Below are 22,635 nucleotides of genomic sequence, written 5' to 3' on the forward strand. Positions count from 1 at the left end.
ATTTTAATGTATTCATAATTTATTTTTTTTTTTGCCCTCACTGATTAGTTTTGTACAGTAAATATGCTCACATATTACAAGTAAGATATTTTTGAATGAAGTGTGCATTACTTCACTTTAAAATAAACATGACTCCACAGGCGTTAGGAAAGTAACGAAAAAAAAATTACATGTAAAAATTAGATCATTTATTGGTTCTGAATGTCAATTTCGATTACTTCTCGAATAATTTCCCAGCCCTAACATGATCTTTTTTATGTGGACAGATCTTATTATCACAAACATTTCTAATATATCTTCTCACAGATATAAAATATATCTCAAGTAAGTAACAGCAAAACAAAACTTAAATATGAAAAAAGAAATATGGAAACAAAATGTTTTCCTTCAAAAATACAAAATATAAACAATCACATTTCTTGTAGAAATATTGAAACGGTGATAAAAAAAAAAAAAAAAAAAAAAGGAATTGGCATCTTTCTCAGAACCATGCATGCTGCACACAAGTTCCATGCTGCCACATTCACTTATTAACATTTTGCAGTATTCTTGTACGGTACGATTTTCATTCTGCGGCAACCATTTTAAACTTTTTGGCTCGAGACTTTCGGTCTCGTTCAATTCCATTGACTTTTAGACATTAAAAACAGCTTGTTATGCTGCTTGATGTTGCAAACTGATATTTACTCATTGATTCTGCTTTGTTTGTAGTCATGTGAACACTTGTTTGTAGAGCAAGCAGTTTGACAATTTTATTCCTTTTATAATTTCCTTGTCATTTCTCCCATATACGCGACTGAATCTGAAGTTCTAAAACAATAGCAAAAACGAGCACACTTTCGCATCGAAGAATAAAGTCAATATACTGTCATACTGCACAGCCCGAGTTAGTACAATTGTAAGCTACATATTTATTTCAGCATTTATTTAACTGCGGACAGAATACATATAAAGAATATTTCTTGTATATTGCATTTAGGTAAAAAAGTGCATAATGAAAGGTTTGTACATTTTATATTAACTATTATTTAATATATATTTATATTACATTTAAAAAAACATACTACCGGTCAAAAGTTTGGGGTCAGTAGGCTTTTTAAATGTTTAAAAATAAGCTTATCCTGCTTTCCAAAGCTGCATTTATTTAATCAAAAATACAGTACAAACTGTAAAATTGTGAAATGTTATTGCACTACAAAATAACTGTTCAAAAGTTGTTTATAATTTAATTTAATAATTTATTCCAGTAGCGGCGACGCAGTGGCACAGTAGGTAGTGCTGTCACCTCACAGCAAGAAGGTCGCTGGTTCGAACCTCACCTCAGTTGGCGTTTCTGTGTAGAAAGTGTGCATGTTCTCTCTGCGGTTGCGTGGGTTTCCCCCACAGTCCAAAGACAAGCAGTACAGGTGAATTGGGTAGGCTAAATAGTCCGTAGTGTATGAGTGTGTGTGTGTGTGTGTGTGTGTGTGTGTGTGTGTGTGTGTGTGTGTGTGTGTGTGTGTGTGTGTGCGCGTGTGCGTGTGGATGTTTCCCAGAGATGGGTTGCGGCTGTAAGGGCAACCACTGCGTAAAAACGAGCTGGATAAGTTGGCAGTTCATTCCGCTGTGGCGACCCCGGATTAATAAAGGTACTAAACCGACAAGAAAATTAATGAATAAATGAATTTATTCCAGTAATTTACAGATGAATTTTCAGCGTCATTAGTCCAGTCTTCAGTCATATGAACCTTCAAAAATCACTCTAATATTAATTATTATTATTATTATTACTATTATTTCTATTATTGTTGGTAATAGTAATAAAAGCAATAATGACTGAAGTATTCATTTCATTTGAAACAACACAATAAAAAAAGCTAAAATTCTAATAAATATTTAACAATTTAACACTTTTTTTACATTGATGAACAGAATAATTTTCTTTAAAAAAATCATGAATTAAAAAAATTTACCCCAAAACTTTTGAGCGGTAGTGTGTATATATTATATATGCATGTAAACCTCAGAACTAAGCATTTAATTACACTGTGGTTTTTATAAATCATCTTATTTGTTATTTTATGGCATTTAACTGTATTTAATGTGATGTGTGCTGCTTGGACAAAATAAATTCCCTCTACAATTAATAAAGTGAAAGCAAATCAAATTCAAATGTGCAAAAAGACCATGCTGAAAAAAACTGGGATGTGAAATGAATTTAAATCTAGAAATAAAGCAAGTTTTAGTTATTGACACGGATTATAACCTGAATAGTTAAGATTCCTTGCTATATTTAAATCAGTATGAAACCTTTGAAGCCATATTACAACATTTCAACATTACATGAAACATTTTAAACAGAAAAAGTATTAACGAAACTGAATAGAAAATTAAAAGATCCTGAATCTCTAAAAAGCTATAATCAAATAAGGAAACGTGTAATATTGAGCTGTTTTTAACAAAAGGTCAGATGTTCAGACTGAATAATTCTCAGATCAAGCTTAAGAACATGATCATCAGGTTTTACATGGGGATTTCACAGTTTCTCTGCTGCGGTCAACACTTCTTAAATCATTTTGATTTAGTTTCTCAGTCAAAATGTTAGGCTGAGATTTTCATGTGGATTAAATGTATTAAAATAGAATAAATACAACATTGTGTGCTCAGACGTTTCAATCCTGCTGCACGTAACACGGTGACTAAACTTTGCATTAATAAACGTTCCAAGATGAACTGAGCTCATAGCAGATTTCCAGCCCTGACGAGGCTAAACTGAGGCCCCAAAATAGTTTCACTCTTCCCTACAGTGGTTCACTACAAGCCTGAGAGAGAAGGGGGCCGACTTAGCAATTACACAACTTGTTTATGTTCGATCTGCCTTTAAAATCTTGCACAAACTGGTTTCATTATATTACTCAATCTTTTATTTTCAGTTTTGAAAAAAAAGGTGGCATGCACCCTCAGGTGTTTACTTATCTACTAATAAAAACTATGCAATGACACAAAGACGCAACACGCTTTAAATACAAGATTTCGCATTACCTGGATATAAGCCAGGCATGTGTGTCCAATTTCATTGCAGATATGGAAAACATACACGAGCAACATTTTGAGTAACAAAGAGGAATTATATTTAGAATAACAAATATAGATATTTTCTGAAACAGCTAGTGTGTTATAAAATAAGACTGATTAATAGAATTATTACAGACAGAAGTGCTTGTTTATTTGTTTTCCAAGGTAAATGTAATGCTTAATCTAAAAACTAGCATGGTTTGTCCACATACTGCTCTAAGATACAGTAGCCCAAGCGTCAGACACATGGAACTGAGTCTCAAAATGGAAACTGGCAGAACTTTGAATGCATAAATTTCATCCAAAACAAGTCTATATTTAGACATCTGCAGAGCAACAAGATAAGAAAAATGTGCTTTGGGTTTAGCACGGCTCACAACTCAACAAATAAAGATTTATCCTCAATTCTCATCGTAATACCATGTGGCGTTGCGCATTTCATTAGTTGCATTCCAAGAGTAAAATGTAGCCAAAAAAACTACAGTATTTTAAAACTTTAAAAAAAAGTTAACTAATTTGTTGGATGAACTGATAAGAAGCCAGTGTTTTGTTTAGAACTGAACACAGCCAAGTGTGTCAAAAGCATGCTTATATTTATTTAGCTGTTGCAGGAAGTTTTCCAAGAGCACTTAAAAACAAAACAACAAGTGGTACCTAATTACGCAACTATTAAAATCTCTACTGACTCATTAACACAATTAGCAGCATGCACATAGCATGTTTAGCAATGCATAGTATGCTGGGTGTTTACATAGAGCAGTAACACCAAAATAAAAGTTATTTATCCACATTAATCATTCAAGTCAGAATAAAACTTGTTTACATTAGGAGCACAATCTAATTTCAATCAATGATACAGATAAAGTATAAATCTTCATCTCAACATCTATTCATAACAGTCTTTCCACTAGACTACCTGACTGAAATAAGTGACTGATAAATAAAGACTTATTGATCAGATGTTCCTGATCGACTGCTCCAATGTTCACAGAACAATTCAAACTATTAGTGCATGAGTAAAGTGTGTAGACAAGCCTGCTGATATCTGCAACAGTTTTAATAAATTGTAAAGGACATTAGAGAGCTTAAAAACTAGTTTGCTGCCAAAGTAGTACACTTCCCATACATAAAGAAATGATCACAGACATCCTGCTATATTTTATGATTTCTTCGCAAAATAAATTAAAAGAAGACAGCACTAGAGGTCTCGACTGATCAGATTAGGGTTTAAAATCCTCTTGCAGCTCCTGTCAGGGCTACAAATGGCTGCATAAAACACGGGCCTGGCTGAACTTGAAAACCAGTTCGGGCTACAAATAGATCAATGTTGTACTCAAACGGTCGATAATCTGGCTTGGGGGCAATGCACACAGTCCGGATAACCGACCATGTCGTTAAAGGCAGTTTGGAACGTTTAATCGCAATCAAAACGACCCAACATGGGATTTCTTCGTCCCTTCCACTGCAGTGCCCTCATGTCTGGCTCTGCTCTAGCAAATGTGTGACAGTGGTCAAAATCCACGATCCCCTTTTCGCGTTGCAGGGTGATTTGTGGATTAACATTTCAACAGACAGACTCGTGTAGTATCATGTAGTATTAAAGACAAAACAGCGGTTAAGTTACACTTACTTTCTCCATTTGTTTGTTGACAGTTGCAAACAGTGTAGACAGACGCAACCAAAACAATCAAAGTCCGCAGCCGCATTTTGACCCGCGGTAAAGCCGAAAATCGGTCCAAAAATCCCCTCCGAACTTGTCTTCTTGTAGGTAACGATCAGTTTTAATAGTCCGGTGTTGTTTTTTAGAAGGATAAAAATTAAAAAGAAAAGAACCCTGTCACCCACCCCTCTGAAAAAAATGACTGCGGTCAAGCCAGCCGCGGTTCGGAAAAACACAGTCAAGCCAGCCGCGCTTTATATTTTGGTGCGCGCGTATTATTATCATTACGGTAATGATCAGCAGCCACACAGAGAGCGCTCCACAGAGCACACATTTCGCCCAGAACAGAGAGATAACAACGAAATATAAGTTTATCCCCCTTTCCTCCCACGTATGCTTTATTAAACAATTTATTAGCTTTTTTTGACTGTTGTTATTTTAAGAAATTGGTTTCTGTGCTTACCTTTAATTTCCTCAAGTCTATCTTTTTGCTTCAAATGATTTTATAGCAGATCAAACGGTCAGAATAAATATACGATTTCTAAATACCCAGAAAGCGTTTTTATTTCTCCTAGCCAACTACAGTACATTGCTAATAAGGTTGAATGCAATTTTATACAACGTGCCTAACCTCAGAAAGTGAAAATAATCATGAAGTAGTCCAACATAGCATTGTTTAAGTTACAAATATATGTTGGTTTTATTTAAAGGGGATTTAAAAATATATGCTTCTTTCAGTATATGGGATATGGGACATTACTACACTTTAGATGAATGTAAAGACCTTATTATTTGTTATAAGTAGAATAGAACAACAATAAGATCGATGCAGGAAGTCAAATACTAAGCATACATCATATGAAGCCTGTTTTACTGCAGCATTTTGGAGAAATGTACCATTAACACACTTTAAAGTGCTATAAAGAAATAAGAAGAAAAAAAACAAAGTTTGGTTCTGATACAGGATGTACATGCATACCTCATGTAAAAGACCTCATTTAAGTTAACAGAAGAAAACTATGGACAGGACATGCAATATTTTATGCATACCTCATAATAACTTACTGCAGCATTTTGGAGAAATGGGCTATTAATGAGCTAAAAAGTCTTTAAAGTGTTATAAATACATTGTTTGGAATAAGTTAAATAAAAGAGTGATCAGGTCTGATACTACATGTCCCATGCTATATGCATATATACAACACATGAATCCTTTTTACTGCAGCAATTTGGAAAAAAAATTGCTCATTTAAAAGATGTAGAAAAAAAAAACAATAGTCAGGTCTTATACAGGACATCCCATACTAAACCTCATTTAAAGACTTGTTACTGCAGCGTCTTGGAGAAATTGGGCATTAACATTACTCAAAGTGTTATGAAGACCCAATTTTCAATAAATAGACAAAAAACAATGATCAGTTCCTGTACAGAACATCACATACAATATGCATACTACATATAAACACTTCTTACTCCAGCAATCTGGAGAAGTGGGACATTAACATAATATAAAGTGTTGTAAAGACCCCATTTCGATTAAATAGAAAGAAACAATGGTCAGTTCTTATTCAGGACATCCCATACTATATGTGTACTTCACATGAAATCTTTTTTACTGCAGCGTTTTAGAGAAACTAGGTATTAACCTATTATAAAGTGATATAAAAACCCCATTTCTAATAAGTAGAAAAAAACAATGGACAGTTCTTATACAGGACATACCATACTATATATGTACTTCACATGAAGCGTTTTTACTGCAGCATTTAAAAAAAACGGGGTATTAACATAATATAAAATACTATAAAGACCACATTTTAAATAGGTAGAAAAAATCTATGGTCAGTTCTTATACAGGACATCCATACTATATCTGTACTTCACATAAAACTTTTTTACTGCAGCATTTTGGAGAAATGGGGTATTAAAATAATATAAAGTGCTATAAAGACCTCATTTCAAATAAGTAGACAAAAACAATGGTCAGTTCTAGTACAGGACATCCCATACTATGTGTGTACATTACATGAAACCTTCTTACTGCACTGTTTTGGAGAAATGAGGTATTAACACAACAAAGTGATATAAAAACCCCACTTCAAATAAGTAGAAAAAAACAATGGTCGGTTCTTATACAGGACATCCCATACTATATATGTACTTCACATGAAACCTTTTTACTGCAGCATTTTAAAGAAACGGGTTGTTAACATAGAAAAAAAGTACTATAAAGTCCCCCTTTCAAATAAGTAGAGAAAAACAATGGTCAGATCTTATACACGACACCCTTATCTCTGTGTGTACTTCACATGAAAGCTTTTTACTGCAGCATTTTAAAGACACGGGGGAATTAACATAGTATAAAGTAATATAAGGACCCCATTTTAAATAAGTAGAAATAAACAATGGTCAGTTCTTATACAGGACATCCCGTACTATATGTGTACTTCACAATAAACCTTCTTACTGCACTGTTTTGGAGAAATTGTATATTAATATGATTTAAAGTGTTACAAAGACCCCATTTTTAATAAGTAGAAAAAGACAATGGTCAGTTCTTACATAGGACATCCCATACTATGTACTTGACATGAAACTTTCTTACTGCACTGTTTTGGAGAAATGGGGTATTAACATAATATAAAGTACTATAAAGACCCCATTTCCAATAAGTAGAAAGAAACAATGGTCAGTTCTTATTCAGGACATCCCATACTATATGTGTACTTCACATAAAAACTTTTTACTGCACTGTTTTGGAGAAACGGGGTAATAACCTGATATAAAGTGCTATAAAGACCGCATTTCAAATAAGTAGAAAAAAACAATAGTCAGTTCTTATACAGGACATACCATACTGTATGTGTACTTCACATGAAACCTTTTTACTGCAGCATTTTGGAGAAAGGGGGTATTAACATAATATAAAGTGCTATAAAGACCCCATTTCAAATAAGTAGAAAAAGACAATGGTCAGTTCTTATACAGGACATCCCATACTATATCTGTACTTCACATGAAACCTATTTACTGCAGCGTTTTGGAGAAAGGGGGTATTAACATAATATAAAGTGCTATAAAGACTGCATTTCAAATAAGTAGAAAAAAACAATGGTCAGTTCTTATACAGGACATACCATACTATATGTGTACTTCACATGAAAACTTTTTACTGCAGCATTTTGGAGAAAGGGGGTATTAACATAATATAAAGTGCTTTAAAGACCCCATTTCAAATAAGTAGAAAAAAACAATGGTCAGTTCTTATACAGGACGTCCCATACTATATCTGTACTTCACATGAAACCTTTTTACTGCAGCATTTTAGAGAAAGGGGGTATTAACATAATATAAAGTGCTTTAAAGACCCCATTTCAAATAAGTAGAAAAAGACAATGGTCAGTTCTTATACATGACATACCATACTATATATGTACTTCACATGAAACCTTTTTACTGCAGCATTTTGGAGAAACGGGGTATTAGGCCAATATAAAGTGCTATAAAGACCCTATTTCAAATAAGTAGAAAAAAACAATGGTCAGTTCTTATACAGAACATACCATACTATATGTGTACTTCACATGAAACCTTTTTACTGCAGCATTTTGGAGAAAGGGGGTATTAACATAATATAAAGTGCTATAAAGACCCCATTTCAAATAAGTAGAAAAAGACAATGGTCAGTTCTTATACAGGACATCCCATACTATATCTGTACTTCACATCAAACCTATTTACTGCAGCGTTTTGGAGAAAGGGGGTATTAACATAATATAAAGTGCTATAAAGACTGCATTTCAAATAAGTAGAAAAAAACAATGGTCAGTTCTTATACAGGACATACCATACTATATGTGTACTTCACATGAAAACTTTTTACTGCAGCATTTTGAAGAAAGGGGGTATTAACATAATATAAAGTGCTTTAAAGACCCCATTTCAAATAAGTAGAAAAAGACAATGGTCAGTTCTTATACATGACATACCATACTATATATGTACTTCACATGAAACCTTTTTACTGCAGCATTTTGGAGAAAGGGGGTATTAACATCATATAAAGTGCTATAAAGACCCCATTTCAAATAAGTAGAAAAAGACAATGGTCAGTTCTTATACAGGACATCCCATACTATATCTGTACTTCACATCAAACCTATTTACTGCAGCGTTTTGGAGAAAGGGGGTATTAACATAATATAAAGTGCTATAAAGACTGCATTTCAAATAAGTAGAAAAAAACAATGGTCAGTTCTTATACAGGACATACCATACTATATGTGTACTTCACATGAAAACTTTTTACTGCAGCATTTTGGAGAAAGGGGGTATTAACATAATAGAAAGTGCTTTAAAGACCCCATTTCAAATAAGTAGAAAAAAACAATGGTCAGTTCTTATACAGGACGTCCCATACTATATCTGTACTTCACATGAAACCTTTTTACTGCAGCATTTTGGAGAAAGGGGGTATTAACATAATATAAAGTGCTTTAAAGACCCCATTTCAAATAAGTAGAAAGAAACAATGGTCAGTTCTTATTTAGGACATCCCATACTTTATGTGTACTTCACATAAAAACTTTTTACTGCACTGTTTTGGAGAATTGGGGTAATAACCTAATATAAAGTGCTATAAAGACCGCATTTCAAATAAGTAGAAAAAAACAATAGTCAGTTCTTATACAGGACATACCATACTATATGTGTACTTCACATGAAACCTTTTTACTGCAGCATTTTGGAGAAAGGGGGTATTAAGCCAATATAAAGTGCTATAAAGACCCTATTTCAAATAAGTAGAAAAAAACAATGGTCAGTTCTTATACAGGACATACCATACTATATGTGTACTTCACATGAAACCTTTTTACTGCAGCATTTTGGAGAAAGGGGGTATTAACATAATATAAAGTGCTATAAAGACCCCATTTCAAATAAGTAGAAAAAGACAATGGTCAGTTCTTATACAGGACATCCCATACTATATCTGTACTTCACATGAAACCTATTTACTGCAGCGTTTTGGAGAAAGGGGGTATTAACATAATATAAAGTGCTATAAAGACCGCATTTCAAATAAGTAGAAAAAAACAATGGTCAGTTCTTATACAGGACATCCCATACTATATGTGCACTTCACATTAAATCTTTTTTACTGCAGCATTTTGGAGTAATAGATTACTAATGTAATTCAAAACGTTATAAAGACCCCATATCAAATGAGTAGAAAAAAACAATGGTCAGTTCTTATACAGGACGTCCCATACTATATCTGTACTTCACATGAAACCTTTTTACTGCAGCATTTTGGAGAAAGGGGGTATTAACATAATATAAAGTGCTATAAAGACCCCATTTCAAATAAGTAGAAAAAGACAATGGTCACTTCTTATACATGACATCCCATACTACATATGTACTTCACATGAAACCTTTTTACTGCAGCATTTTAAAGAAACTGGGTATTAACATATTTTATAGTGCTATAAAGAGCCCATTTCCAATAAGTAGAAAAAAACAATGGTCAGTTCTTAAACAGGACATCCCATACTATGTGCCCTTCACATGAAACCTTTTTACTGCAGCATTTTGGAGAAACAGGGTATTAATATATTAAAAAGTGCTATAAGGAGCCCATTTATAATAAGTAGAAAAAACAATGGTCAGTTCTTATACAGGACATCCCATACTATATGTGCACTTCAAATTAAATATTTTTTACTGCAGCGTTTTGGAGAAACTGGGTATTAACCTATTCTAAAGTGACATAAAAACCCCATTTCTAATAAGTAGAAAAAAACAATGGTCAGTTCTTATACAGGACATCCCATACTATATGTACACTTCACATGGAATCTTTTTTACTGCAGCGTTTTGGAGAAACGGGGTATTAACTTATTATAAAGTGCTGTAAGGAGCCCATTTCCAATAAGTAGAAAAATACAATGGTCAGTTCTTATACAGGACATCCCATACTATCTGTACACTTCACATGAAATCTTTTTTACTGCAGCGTTTTGGAGAAACGGGGTATTAACATATTATAAAGTGCTATAAAGAGCCCATTTCCAATAAGTAGAAAAAACAATGGTAAGTTCTTATACAGGACATCCCATACTATATGTGTACTTCACATGAAACCTTTTTACTGCAGCATTTTGGAGAAACGGGATATTAACATTATTCATAGTGCTATAAAGACCCCAATTCAAATAAGTAGAAAAAAAGACAATGGTCAGTTCTTATACAGGACATCACATACTATATGTGCACTTCACATGAAACCTTTTTACTGCAGAGTTTCGGAAAAACAGGGTATTAACCTATTATAAAGTGCTATAAAGAGCCCATTTCCAATAAGTAGAAAAAAACAATGGTCAGTTCTTAAACAGGACGTCCCATACTATATGTGCACTTCACATGAAACCTTTTTACTGCAGCGTTTTGGAGAAACAGGGTATTAACATATTGTAAAGTGCTATAAAGAGTCCAATTCTAATAAGTAGAAAAAAACAATCGTCAGTTCTCATACAGGACATCCAATACTATATGTGCACTTCACATGAAACCTTTTTACTGCAGCGTTTTGGAAAAACAGGGTATTAACATATTAGACAGTGCTATAAAGAGCCCATTTCCAATAAGTAGAAAAAACAATGGTCAGTTCTTATACAGGACATCCCATACTATATGTGTACTTCACATGAAACCTTTTTACTAAAGCGTTTTGGAGAAACAGGTTATTAACATATTATAAAGTACTATAAAGACCGCATTTCAAATAAGTAGAAAAAAACAATGAGCAGTTCTTATACAGTACATCCCATACTATAAATTTACTTCACATGAAACCTTTTTACTGCAGCATTTTAAAGAAATGGGGTATTAACATAATATAATATAACTTATTATAACAATTTAGTCTCCACTTTCCTTGCTAATATGCAACTCCCTCTCTGACTCCTACACTAACTATTAAAAAAATACTAATGTTTTGCTTCTCACACTCTTTACACACCTGAAACTTGCCTACAGCACTTATTCATTGTTGCTCTAACAGTTGTGTTAATTGCTTCCTTGTCCTCATTTGTAAGTCGCTTTGGATAAAAGCGTCTGCTAAATGACTAAATGTAAATGTATAAAGTACTAAAAAGACCGCATTTTAAATAAGTAGAAAAAAACAATGGTCAAATCTTATACAGGACATCCTAATCAATGTGTGTACTTCACATAAAAGCTTTTTACTGCAGCATTTTAAAGAAACGGGGTATTAACATAATATAAAGTACTATAAAGACTGCATTTTAAATAAGTAGAAAAAAAAACAATGGTCAGTTCTTATACAGGACATTCCATACTATATATGTACTTCACATAAAAACTTTTTACTGCAGCATTTTAAAGAAACGGGGGATTTAACATAATATAAAGTACTATAAAAACCCCATTTTAAATAAGTAGAAAAAAACAATGATCTGTTCTTATACAGGACATTTCATACTATACGTGTACTTCACATTAAACCTTTTTACTGCACTGTTTTGGAGAAACTGGTATTAAAATAGAAAAAAGTACTAATAAGACCCCATTTCAATTAAGTGGAAAAAATCAATGGTCAGTTCTTACATAGGACATCCCATACTATATGTGTACTTCACATGAAACCTTTTTACTGTAGCATTTTAAAGAAATGGGCTATTAATATAAAATAAAGTACTACAAAGACCGCATTTTAAATAAGTAGAAAAAAACAATTGTCAGTTGTTATACAGGACATCCCATACTATATGTGTACTTCACATGAAAACTTCTTACTGCACTGTTTTGGAGAAGCGGGGTATTAACATAATAATATAAAATGATATAAAAAAACCATTTCAAATAAGTAGAAAAAACAATGGTCAGTTCTTATACAGGACATCCCATACTATATATCTACTTCACATAAAACCTTTTTACTCCAGCATTTTAAAGAAATTGGGTATAAACATAATATAAACACAGCATTTTAAATAAGTAGAAAAAAAACATTGGTCAGTTCTTGTACAGGACATTTCATAGTATATGTGTACTTCACATGAACCTTTTTACTGCAGCATTTTGGAGAAATGGGGTATTAACCCATTATAAAGTGCTATAAAGACCACAGTTTAAATAAGTAGAAGACAACAATAGTCAGTTCTTATACAGGATATTCCATACTATATGGGTACTTCACATAAAGCCTTTTTACTTCAGTGTTTTGGAGAAACAGGGTATTAACATATTACAAAGTGCTATAAAGACCCCATTTCAAATAAGTAGAAAAAACAATGGTCAGTTCATATATAGGGCATCCCATACTATGTGTGTACTTCACATGAAACCTTTTTATTGCAGCATTTTGAAGAAATGGGGTATTAACCTATTATAAAGTGCTACAAAGACCGCATGTCAAATAAGTAGAAAAAAACATTGGTCAGTTCTTATATAGGACATCCCATACTATATGCGTACTTCACATGGAACATTCTTACTGCAGCATTTTCGAGAAATGGGATATTAACATATTACAAAGTGCTATAAAGACCCAATTTCTTATAAGTAGAAGAAAACAATTGCCAGTTTTTATACAGGGCGTCCTATACTATACACATACTTCATGTGAAGACTTCTCACCAAATAATTTTGGAGAAATTGGGAAATAACAAAATTCAAGTGTTTTAAAAACCCCATTTTTTAGAATTAGAATACAAAAATAGTCAGTTTTTGTAGAGGACATCTCATAAAATTTGCATACATCATATGAAGCCTTCTTACTACTACATTTTAGAGAAATGGGGCACTAACATAATATGAAGTACTATAAAGACCTCATTACTAATAAGTAGAAAAAACAATAGTCAGTTGTCATACAGGATGTCCTATACTTTATGCATACTTCATGTGAAAACTTATTACTGCACCATTTTCGAGAAATTGGGTATTAAACTTATAAATTGCTTTAAAGACCCCTTTTCTAAAAAGTAGAAAAAAATAACAATGCTCAGCTCTTCCTATTGCTGAATACTCGTAGTGGACATCCCATACTGTATGCATACCTAATATGAAACCTTCTTACTGCCACTTTTTGGAGAATTGGGCCATTAACATAATATAAAGTGCTTTATGGTTTTGTACAGGACGTCCCTCACTGTATGCATAATTTACATGAAACCATCCTACTGCGGCATTTTGGTGAAATAGGTATCAACTTAAAGTACTATAAAGACCTAATTTGTAATAAGTAGAAAAAAACAACGGTCAGTTCTTGTACAGGACATCCCATACTATATGTATTTATCAGATGAAGACTTGTTACTGCAGTGTTTTGGAGAATTTGGGCATAAACATTATATAAGTGCTTTAAATACCCAATGTCCAATAAGTAGAAACAATGGGCAGTTCACGTTCATGACATTCCAAAATATATGCATACTTTACATAAAACCTTGTCACTGCAGCATTTCGGAGAAATGGAGGAATAATAACATTCAAAGTGTCATAAAGACCCAATGTCTAATAAGTAGAAGAAAACAATGGTCTGTTCTTAAAAAGGACGTCCCATACTAAAGGCGTACCTCATATGAAGATTTCTTACGGCAGCGTTTTAGAGAAAAGGGACATAATTACTTTTTAGATGGCTATCAAGATCCCATTTCTAATAAGTAAAAAAAAAAAAAACGGTCAGTTCTTCAATGGACAATTCAGTGGTCAGTTAGGTTGATGGCATCATCCCAACTGTCTCAAGCTATTATTGTACCATTACAACAAAATGATATTATTGGGGATGATGAGTGGTGCTGCTCCAAATGTAGGGTACAAAGACAAAGACAAAACAAATATGTTTGGTTAATTTCATAGAGATAGTTTACCCAAAAGTGAAAATGAACGCACTATGCACTGGCAATCAAATGGTTACAAACATTTATTAGTTCCTTCTTTTGGTTGAACACAAAAGATATTTAGAATGAACTTGAAAACTGGTAACCATTGACTTCCATTTTAGAAAAAAAAAACAATTACTATGGAGGTCAATAAATATAGTTCCTCAGCAGGAAGGAAACTGCAATTTTGTGTATCCCTGACACATTTGGAGTTGTGGAAAACTGTGATGTGCTGTCTGTCCTTGACACATTCGTCCTGTATCAAAACTGACCATTATTTTATTCTACTCATTCGAAATGGACACTTTATAGTCATCTGAAGAGTAATAACGCCCCATTAATCCAGATCACTGCAGTAACAAGTCTTCCTATGAGGTATGCATATAGTATGTGATGTCCTGTAAAAGAAATGACTGTTCTTTTTTCTACTTATTAGAAATGAGGTGTTTGTAGCAATCTAAAAGGTAACAATGTCCCAATTCTCCAAAACGATGCAGTAACAAGTCTTCGTCTGAGATATGCATATAGCATTGCATGTCCTGTACGACTGATCAATGTTTTCTTCTACTTAGTAGAAATTGGGTCATTATAGAACTTGCTGCAGTAAGAAGTCTTCATATGTACAAAAACTCATGATTTTATGTACTTATTAGAAATTGGGTGTTTATATCCATCTGAAAAGTAATAATGTCCCAATTCTCCAAAAAACTGAAGTAACAAGTGTTCATGTGAAGTACGCTTATAATATAGGATGTCCTGCATAAGAGCTGACCATTGTTTTCTTCTACTTACAAGAAATTGGGTCTTTGAAACACTTTAAATTATGTTAAACCTCATTTCTCAAAAACCCTGCTGTAATAAGGTTTTTATGTGAAGTACACATTTAGTATGGGAAGTCCTGTACAATAACTAATCATTGTTTTTTTTTAATACTTTTTAGAAATGGGGTCTTTATAAAATTTTGAATTATAATAATACCCAATTGTTCAGTAAAAAGGTTCCATGTGAAGTACAGATATAGTATGGGATATCATGTATAAGAACTGACATTGTTTTTTTCAACTTATTTGAATTGGGGTCTTTATAACACTTTATAATATGTTAATACCTAATTTTTCCAAAACACTGGAGTAAAAAGGTTTCAGGTCAAGTACACACATAGTATGGGATGTCCTGAATAAGAACTGACATTGTTTTTTTCAACTTATTTGAAATGCGGTCTTTATAGCACTTTATAATATTTTAATACCCAATTTCTCCAAAACGCTGCAGTAAAAAGGTTTCATGTCAAGTGGAGAAAGTATAGGATGTCCTGTATAAGAACTGACCATTGTTTTTTCTACTTATTTGAAATGGGGTTTTTATATTACTTTATATTATTATGTTAATACCCCATTTCTCCAAAACAGTGCAGTAAAAAGGTTTCATGTGAAGTACACACATAGTATGGGATGTCCTGTATAAGAACTGACCATTGTTTTTTTCTACTTATTAAAAATGGGTTTTTTATAGAACTTTATATGTTAAAACCCCGTTTCTCCAAATGATGCAGTAAAAAGGCTTTTTGTGAAGTGCACATATAGTATGGGATGTCCTGTATAAGAACTAACCATAATTTTTTTCTACTTATTTGAAATGTGGTCTTTATAGCACTTTATATTAGGTTAATACCCCGTTTCTTTAAAATGCTGCAGTAAAAAGGTTTCATGTGAAGTACATATATAGTATAGGATGTCCTGAATAAGAACTGACCAATGTTTTCTTTTTTACTTATTTAAAATTGGGTTTTTATATCACCTTATATTATGCAAATATCCCATTTCTTCTAAACAGTGCAGTGAGAAGTTTTTATGTCGAAGACGCATATAGTATGGCATGTCCTGTTTTAGAACTGACCAATGTTTTTTTTCTACTTATTTGAAATGCGGTTCTTATAGCACTTTATAATATGTTAATACCTGATTTTTTTAAATGCTGTAGTAAAAATGTTTCATGTTAAGTACACAAAGTATAGGATGTCCTGTAAAAGAACTGACCATTGTTTTTTCTACTTATTTGAAATGAGGTTTTTATATCACTTTATAGTATGTTAATACCCCATTACTCCAAAACAGTGCCATAAGAAGGTTTAATGTGAAGTACACGTATAGTATGGGATGTCCTGTATAAGAACTGACCATTGTTTTTTTCTACTTATTTGAAATGGGGTCCTTATAGCACTTTATATTATGTTAATTCCCCATTTCTCCAAAGTGCTGCAGTATATAGGTTTTATGTGAAGTATAGGTATAGTATGGGATGTCCTGTACAAGAAATGACCATTGTTTTTTTTCTACTTATTTTAAATGTGGTCTTTATAGCACTTTATATTAGGTTATTACCCCGTTTCCCCAAAACAGTACAGTAAAAAGGTTTCATGTGAAGTACACATATAGTATGGTATGTCCTGTATAAGAACTGACCATTGTTTTTTTCTACTTATTTGAAATAGGGTCTTTATAACACTTTATATTGGCTTAATACCTCGTTTTTCCAAAATGCTGCAGTAAAAAGGTTTCATGTGAAGTACATATATAGTATGGTATGTCATGTATAAGAACTGACCATTGTCTTTTTCTACTTATTTAAAAATGGGGTCTTTAAAGCACTTTATAACATGTTAATACCCTCTTTCTCCAAAATGCTGCAGTAAAAAGGTTTCATGTGAAGTACACATATAGTATGGTATGTCCTGTATAAGAACTGACCATTGTTTTTTTCTACTTATTTGAAATAGGGTCTTTATAACACTTTATATTGGCTTAATACCTCGTTTCTCCAAAATGCTGCAGTAAAAAGGTTTCATGTGAAGTACATATATAGTATGGTATGTCATGTATAAGAACTGACCATTGTCTTTTTCTACTTATTTGAAATGGGGTCTTTAAAGCACTTTATAACATGTTAATACCCCCTTTCTCCAAAATGCTGCAGTAAAAAGGTTTCATGTGAAGTACACATATAGTATGGTATGTCCTGTATAAGAACTGACCATTGTTTTTTCTACTTATTTGAAATAGGGTCTTTATAGCACTTTATATTGGCTTAATACCCCGTTTCTCCAAAATGCTGCAGTAAAAAGGTTTCATGTGAAGTACATATATAGTATGGTATGTCATGTATAAGAACTGACCATTGTCTTTTTCTACTTATTTGAAATGGGGTCTTTAAAGCATTTTATATTATGTTAATACCCCCTTTCTCCAAAATGCTGCAGTAAGAAGGTTTCATGTGAGGTACAGATATAGTATGGTATGTCATGTATAAGAACTGACCATTGTCTTTTTCTACTTATTTGAAATGGGGTCTTTAAAGCACTTTGTATCATGTTAATACCCCCTTTCTCCAAAATGCTGCTGTAAAAAGGTTTCATGTGAAGTACATATATAGTATGGTATGTCCTGTATAAGAACTGACCATTGTTTTTTTCTACTTATTTGAAATGCGGTCTTTATAGCACTTTATATTATGTTAATACCCCCTTTCTCCAAAACGCTGCAGTAAATAGGTTTTATGTGAAGTACACATATAGTATGGTATGTCCTGTATAAGAACTGACTATTTTTTTTCTACTTTTTTGAAATGCGGTCTTTATAGCACTTTATATTAGGTTATTACCCCATTTCTCCAAAACAGTGCAGTAAAAAGTTTTTATGTGAAGTACACAAAAAGTATGGGATGTCCTGAATAAGAACTGACCATTGTTTCTTTCTACTTATTGGAAATGGGGTCTTTATAGTACTTTATATTATGTTAATACCCCATTTCTCCAAAACAGTGCAGTAAGAAAGTTTCATGTCAAGTACATAGTATGGGATGTCATGTATAAGAACTGACCATTGTTTTTTTCTACTTATTGGAAATGGGCTCTTTATAGCACTTTATCGTATGTTAATAACCTGTTTCCCAAAAACGCTGCAGTAAAAATGTTTCATGTGAAGTGCACATATAGTATGAAATGTCCTGTATAAGAACTGACCATTGTTTTTTTCTACTTATTTAAAATAAACTCTTTATAGTATTTTATATTATGTTAATACCCCGTTTCTTTAAAATGCTGCAGTAAAAAGCTTTTATGTGAAGTACACACATAGATTAGGATGTCCTGTATAAGATCTGACCATTGTTTTTTTCTACTTATTTGAAAGGGGGTATTTATAGTACTTTTTCTATGTAATACCCTGTTTCTCCAAAATGCTGCAGTAAAAAGTTTTCATGTGAAGTACACATATAGTATGGGATGTCCTGTATAACAAATGACAATTGTTTTTTCTACTTATTTGAAATGGGGTTTTTATATCACTTTATATTATAATGTCAATACCCCGCTTCTCCAAAACAGTGCAGTAAGAAGTTTTCATGTGAGGTACACATATAGTGAGGGATGTCCTGTATAACAACTGACAAATGTTTTTTCCTTCTTATTTAAAATGCGGTCTTTATAGTACTTTATATTATGTTAATATCCCGTTTCTTTAAAATGCTGCAGCAAAAAGATTTCATGTGAAGTACACACATAGAATAGCATGTCCTGTATAAGATCTGACCACTGTTTTTTTCTACTTATTTGAAATGGGGTTTTTATACAACTTTATGTAATGTTAATACCTCATTTCTCCAAAACAGTGCAGTAAGAATGTTTCATGTGATGTACACACAAAATATGGAATGTCTTGTACAAAAACTGATCATTGTTTTTTTCTACTTATTTGAAATGGGGTCTTTATGGCACTTTATATTATCTTAATACCCCATTTCTCTAAAATGCTGCAGTAAATAGGTTTCATGTGAAGTACAGATATAGTATGGGATGTCATGTATATTAACTGACCATTGTCTTTTTCTACTTATTTGAAATGGGGTCTTTAAAGCACTTTATATTATGTTAATACCCCATTTCTCTAAAATGCTGCAGTAAATAGGTTTCATGTGAAGTACAGATATGGTATGGGATGTCATGTATATTAACTGACCATTGTTTTTTTCTACTTATTTAAATTGGGGTCTTTATAACATTTTGAAATATAATATTATACAATTTCTCCAAAACACTACAGTAATAAGGTTTCATGTGAAGTCCACACATAGTATAGGATGTCCTGTGTAAGAACTGACCATTGTTTTTTTCTACTTATTTAAAATGCGGTCTTCATATTATTTTATATTATGTTAATACCCCGTCTTTTTAAAATGCTGCAGTAAAAAGGTTTCTTGTGAAGTACATTTATAGTATGGGATGTCCTGTATAAGAACTGACCATTGTTTTTTTCTACTTATTTAAAATGCAGTCTTTATAGTATTTTATATTTTGTTAATACCCCGTCTCTTTAAAATGCTGCAGTAAAAAGGTTTCATGTGAAGTACATATATAGTATGGGATGTCCTGTATAAGAACTGACCATTGTTTTTTTCTACTTATTTGAAAAGGGGTCTTTATAGCACTTTATTTTATGTTAATACCCCATTTCTCTAAAATGCTGCAGTAAATAGGTTTCATGTAAAGTAGAGATATAGTATGGGATGTCCTGTATAATAACTGACCATTGTTTTTTTCTACTTATTTAAATTGGGGTCTTTATAACACTTTGAAATATAATATTAAACAATTTCTCCAAAACACTGCAGTAATAAGGTTTCATGTGAAGTCCACACATAGTATGGGATGTCCTGTGTAAGAACTGACCATTGTTTTTTTCTACTTATTTAAAATGCGGCCTTTATAATATTTTATATTATGTTAATACCCCGTCTCTTTAAAATGCTGCAGTAAAAAGGTTTCATGTGAAGTACATATATAGTATGGGATGTCCTGTGTAAGAACTGACAATTGTTTTTTTCTACTTTTTTAAAATGCGGTCTTTATAACACTTTGAAATATAATGATATACAATTTCTCCAAAACACTGCAGTAATAAGGTTTCATGTGAAGTTCACACATAGTATGGGATGTCCTGTATAAGAACTGACCATTATTTTTTTTCTACTTATAAAAAATGGGGTCTTTATAGTATTTTTTATTATGTTAATACCTTGTCTCTTTAAAATGCTGCAGTAAAAAGGTTTCATGTGAAGTACATATATAGTATGGGATGTCCTGTATAAGAACTGACTATTGTTTTTTTCTACTTATTAGAAATGGGGTCTTTATAGCACTTTATATTATGTTAATACCCCATGTCTGAAAAATGCTGCAGTAAAAAGGTTTCATGTGAAGTACACATAGAGTATGGGATGTCCTATATAAGAACTGACCATTGTTTTTTTTCTACGTATTAGAAATAGGGTCCTTATAACACTTTAAATCATATTAATACCCAATTTCTCCAAAACAGTGCAGTAAGAAGGTTTAATGTGAAGTACACACATAGTATGAAATGTCCTGTATAAGATCTGACCATTGTTTTTTTCTACTTATTTGAAAGGGGATATTTATAGTACTTTTTCTATATAATACCCTGTTTCTCCAAAATGCTGCAGTAAAAAGGTTTCATGTGAAGTACACATATAGTCTGGGATGTCCTGTATAACAACTGACAATTGTGTTTTCTACTTATTTGAAATGGGGTTTTTATATCACTTTATATTATCATGTTAATACCCCGCTTCTCCAAAACAGTGCAGTAAGAAGTTTTCATGTGAAGTACACATATAGTATGGGATGTCCTGTATAACAACTGACAATTGTTTTTTCTACTTATTTGAAATGGGGTTTTTATATCACTTTATATTATGATGTTAATACCCCTCTTCTCCAAAATGCTGCAGTAAGAAGTTTTCTTGTGAAGTACACATATAGTATGGGATGTCCTGTATAACAACTGACAATTGTTTTTTTCCTTCTTATTTAAAATGCGGTCTTTATAGTACTTTATATTATGTTAATATCCCGTTTCTTTAAAATGCTGCAGTAAAAATGTTTCATGTGAAGTACACACATAGATTAGCATGTCCTGTATAAGATCTGACCATTGTTTTTTTCTACTTATTTGAAATGGGGTTTTTATACCACTTTATGTTATGTTAATACCTCATTTCTCCAAAACAGTGCAGTAAGAATGTTTCATGTGATGTACACACATAACATGGAATGTCTTGTACAAAAACTGACCATTGTTTTTTTATACTTATTTGAAATGGGGTCTTTATAGCACTTTATATTATGTTAATACCCCATTTCTCTACAATGCTGCAGTAAATAGGTTTCATGTGAAGTACAGATATGGTATGGGATGTTGTGTATAATAACTGACCATTGTTTTTTTCTACTTATTTAAATTGGGGTCTTTATAACACTTTGAAATATAATATTATACAATTTCTCCAAAACACTGCAGTAATAAGGTTTCATGTGAAGTCCACACATAGTATGGGATGTCCTGTGTAAGAACTGACCATTGTTTTTTTCTACTTATTTAAAATGCGGTCTTTATAGTATTTTATATTATGTTAATACCCCGTCTCTTTAAAATGCTGCAGTAAAAAGGTTTTATGTGAAGTACATATATAGTATGGGATGTCCTGTATAAGAACTGACCATTGTTTTTTTCTACTTATTTAAAATGTGGTCTTTATAGTATTTTATATTATGTTAATACCCCTTCTCTTTAAAATGCTGCAGTAAAAAGGTTTCATGTGAAGTACATATATAGTATGGGATGTCCTGTATAAGAACTGACCATTGTTTTTTTCTACTTATTTAAATTGGGGTCTTTATAACACTTTGAAATATAATATTATACAATTTCTCCAAAACACTGCAGTAATAAGGTTTCATGTGAAGTCCACACATAGTATGGGATGTCCTGTGTAAGAACTGACCATTGTTTTTTTCTACTTTTTTAAAATGCGGTCTTTATAGTATCTTATATTATGTTAATACCCCGTCTCTTTAAAATGCTGCAGTAAAAAGGTTTCATGTGAAGTACATATATAGTATGGGATGTCCTGTATAAGATCTGACCATTGTTTTTT

General features: G+C 32.3%; 1 protein-coding gene across 10 annotated transcripts in view; it reads right to left on the bottom strand.

Annotated features, from left to right (window-relative positions):
• Positions 1 to 22,635, bottom strand: part of insra (insulin receptor a) — a 141,512-nt gene that overhangs the window by 84,124 nt on the left and 34,753 nt on the right. For 2 of the 10 annotated variants that reach the window (XM_087238770.1, XM_087238768.1), the window contains exon 2: positions 4,685 to 4,916. The exons of 5 other annotated variants lie outside the window; for them this stretch is intronic. In XM_087238770.1, the coding sequence (XP_087094896.1) occupies positions 4,685 to 4,760 (76 nt within the window). In that variant the 5' untranslated portion in view covers positions 4,761 to 4,916. 10 annotated transcript variants of the gene reach the window in all.

The sequence above is a fragment of the Danio rerio genome, chromosome 2 (genome assembly GCF_052040795.2).
Source record: "Danio rerio strain M-AB ecotype USA chromosome 2, GRCz13ab, whole genome shotgun sequence".
NCBI classification, from domain to species: domain Eukaryota; kingdom Metazoa; phylum Chordata; class Actinopteri; order Cypriniformes; family Danionidae; genus Danio; species Danio rerio.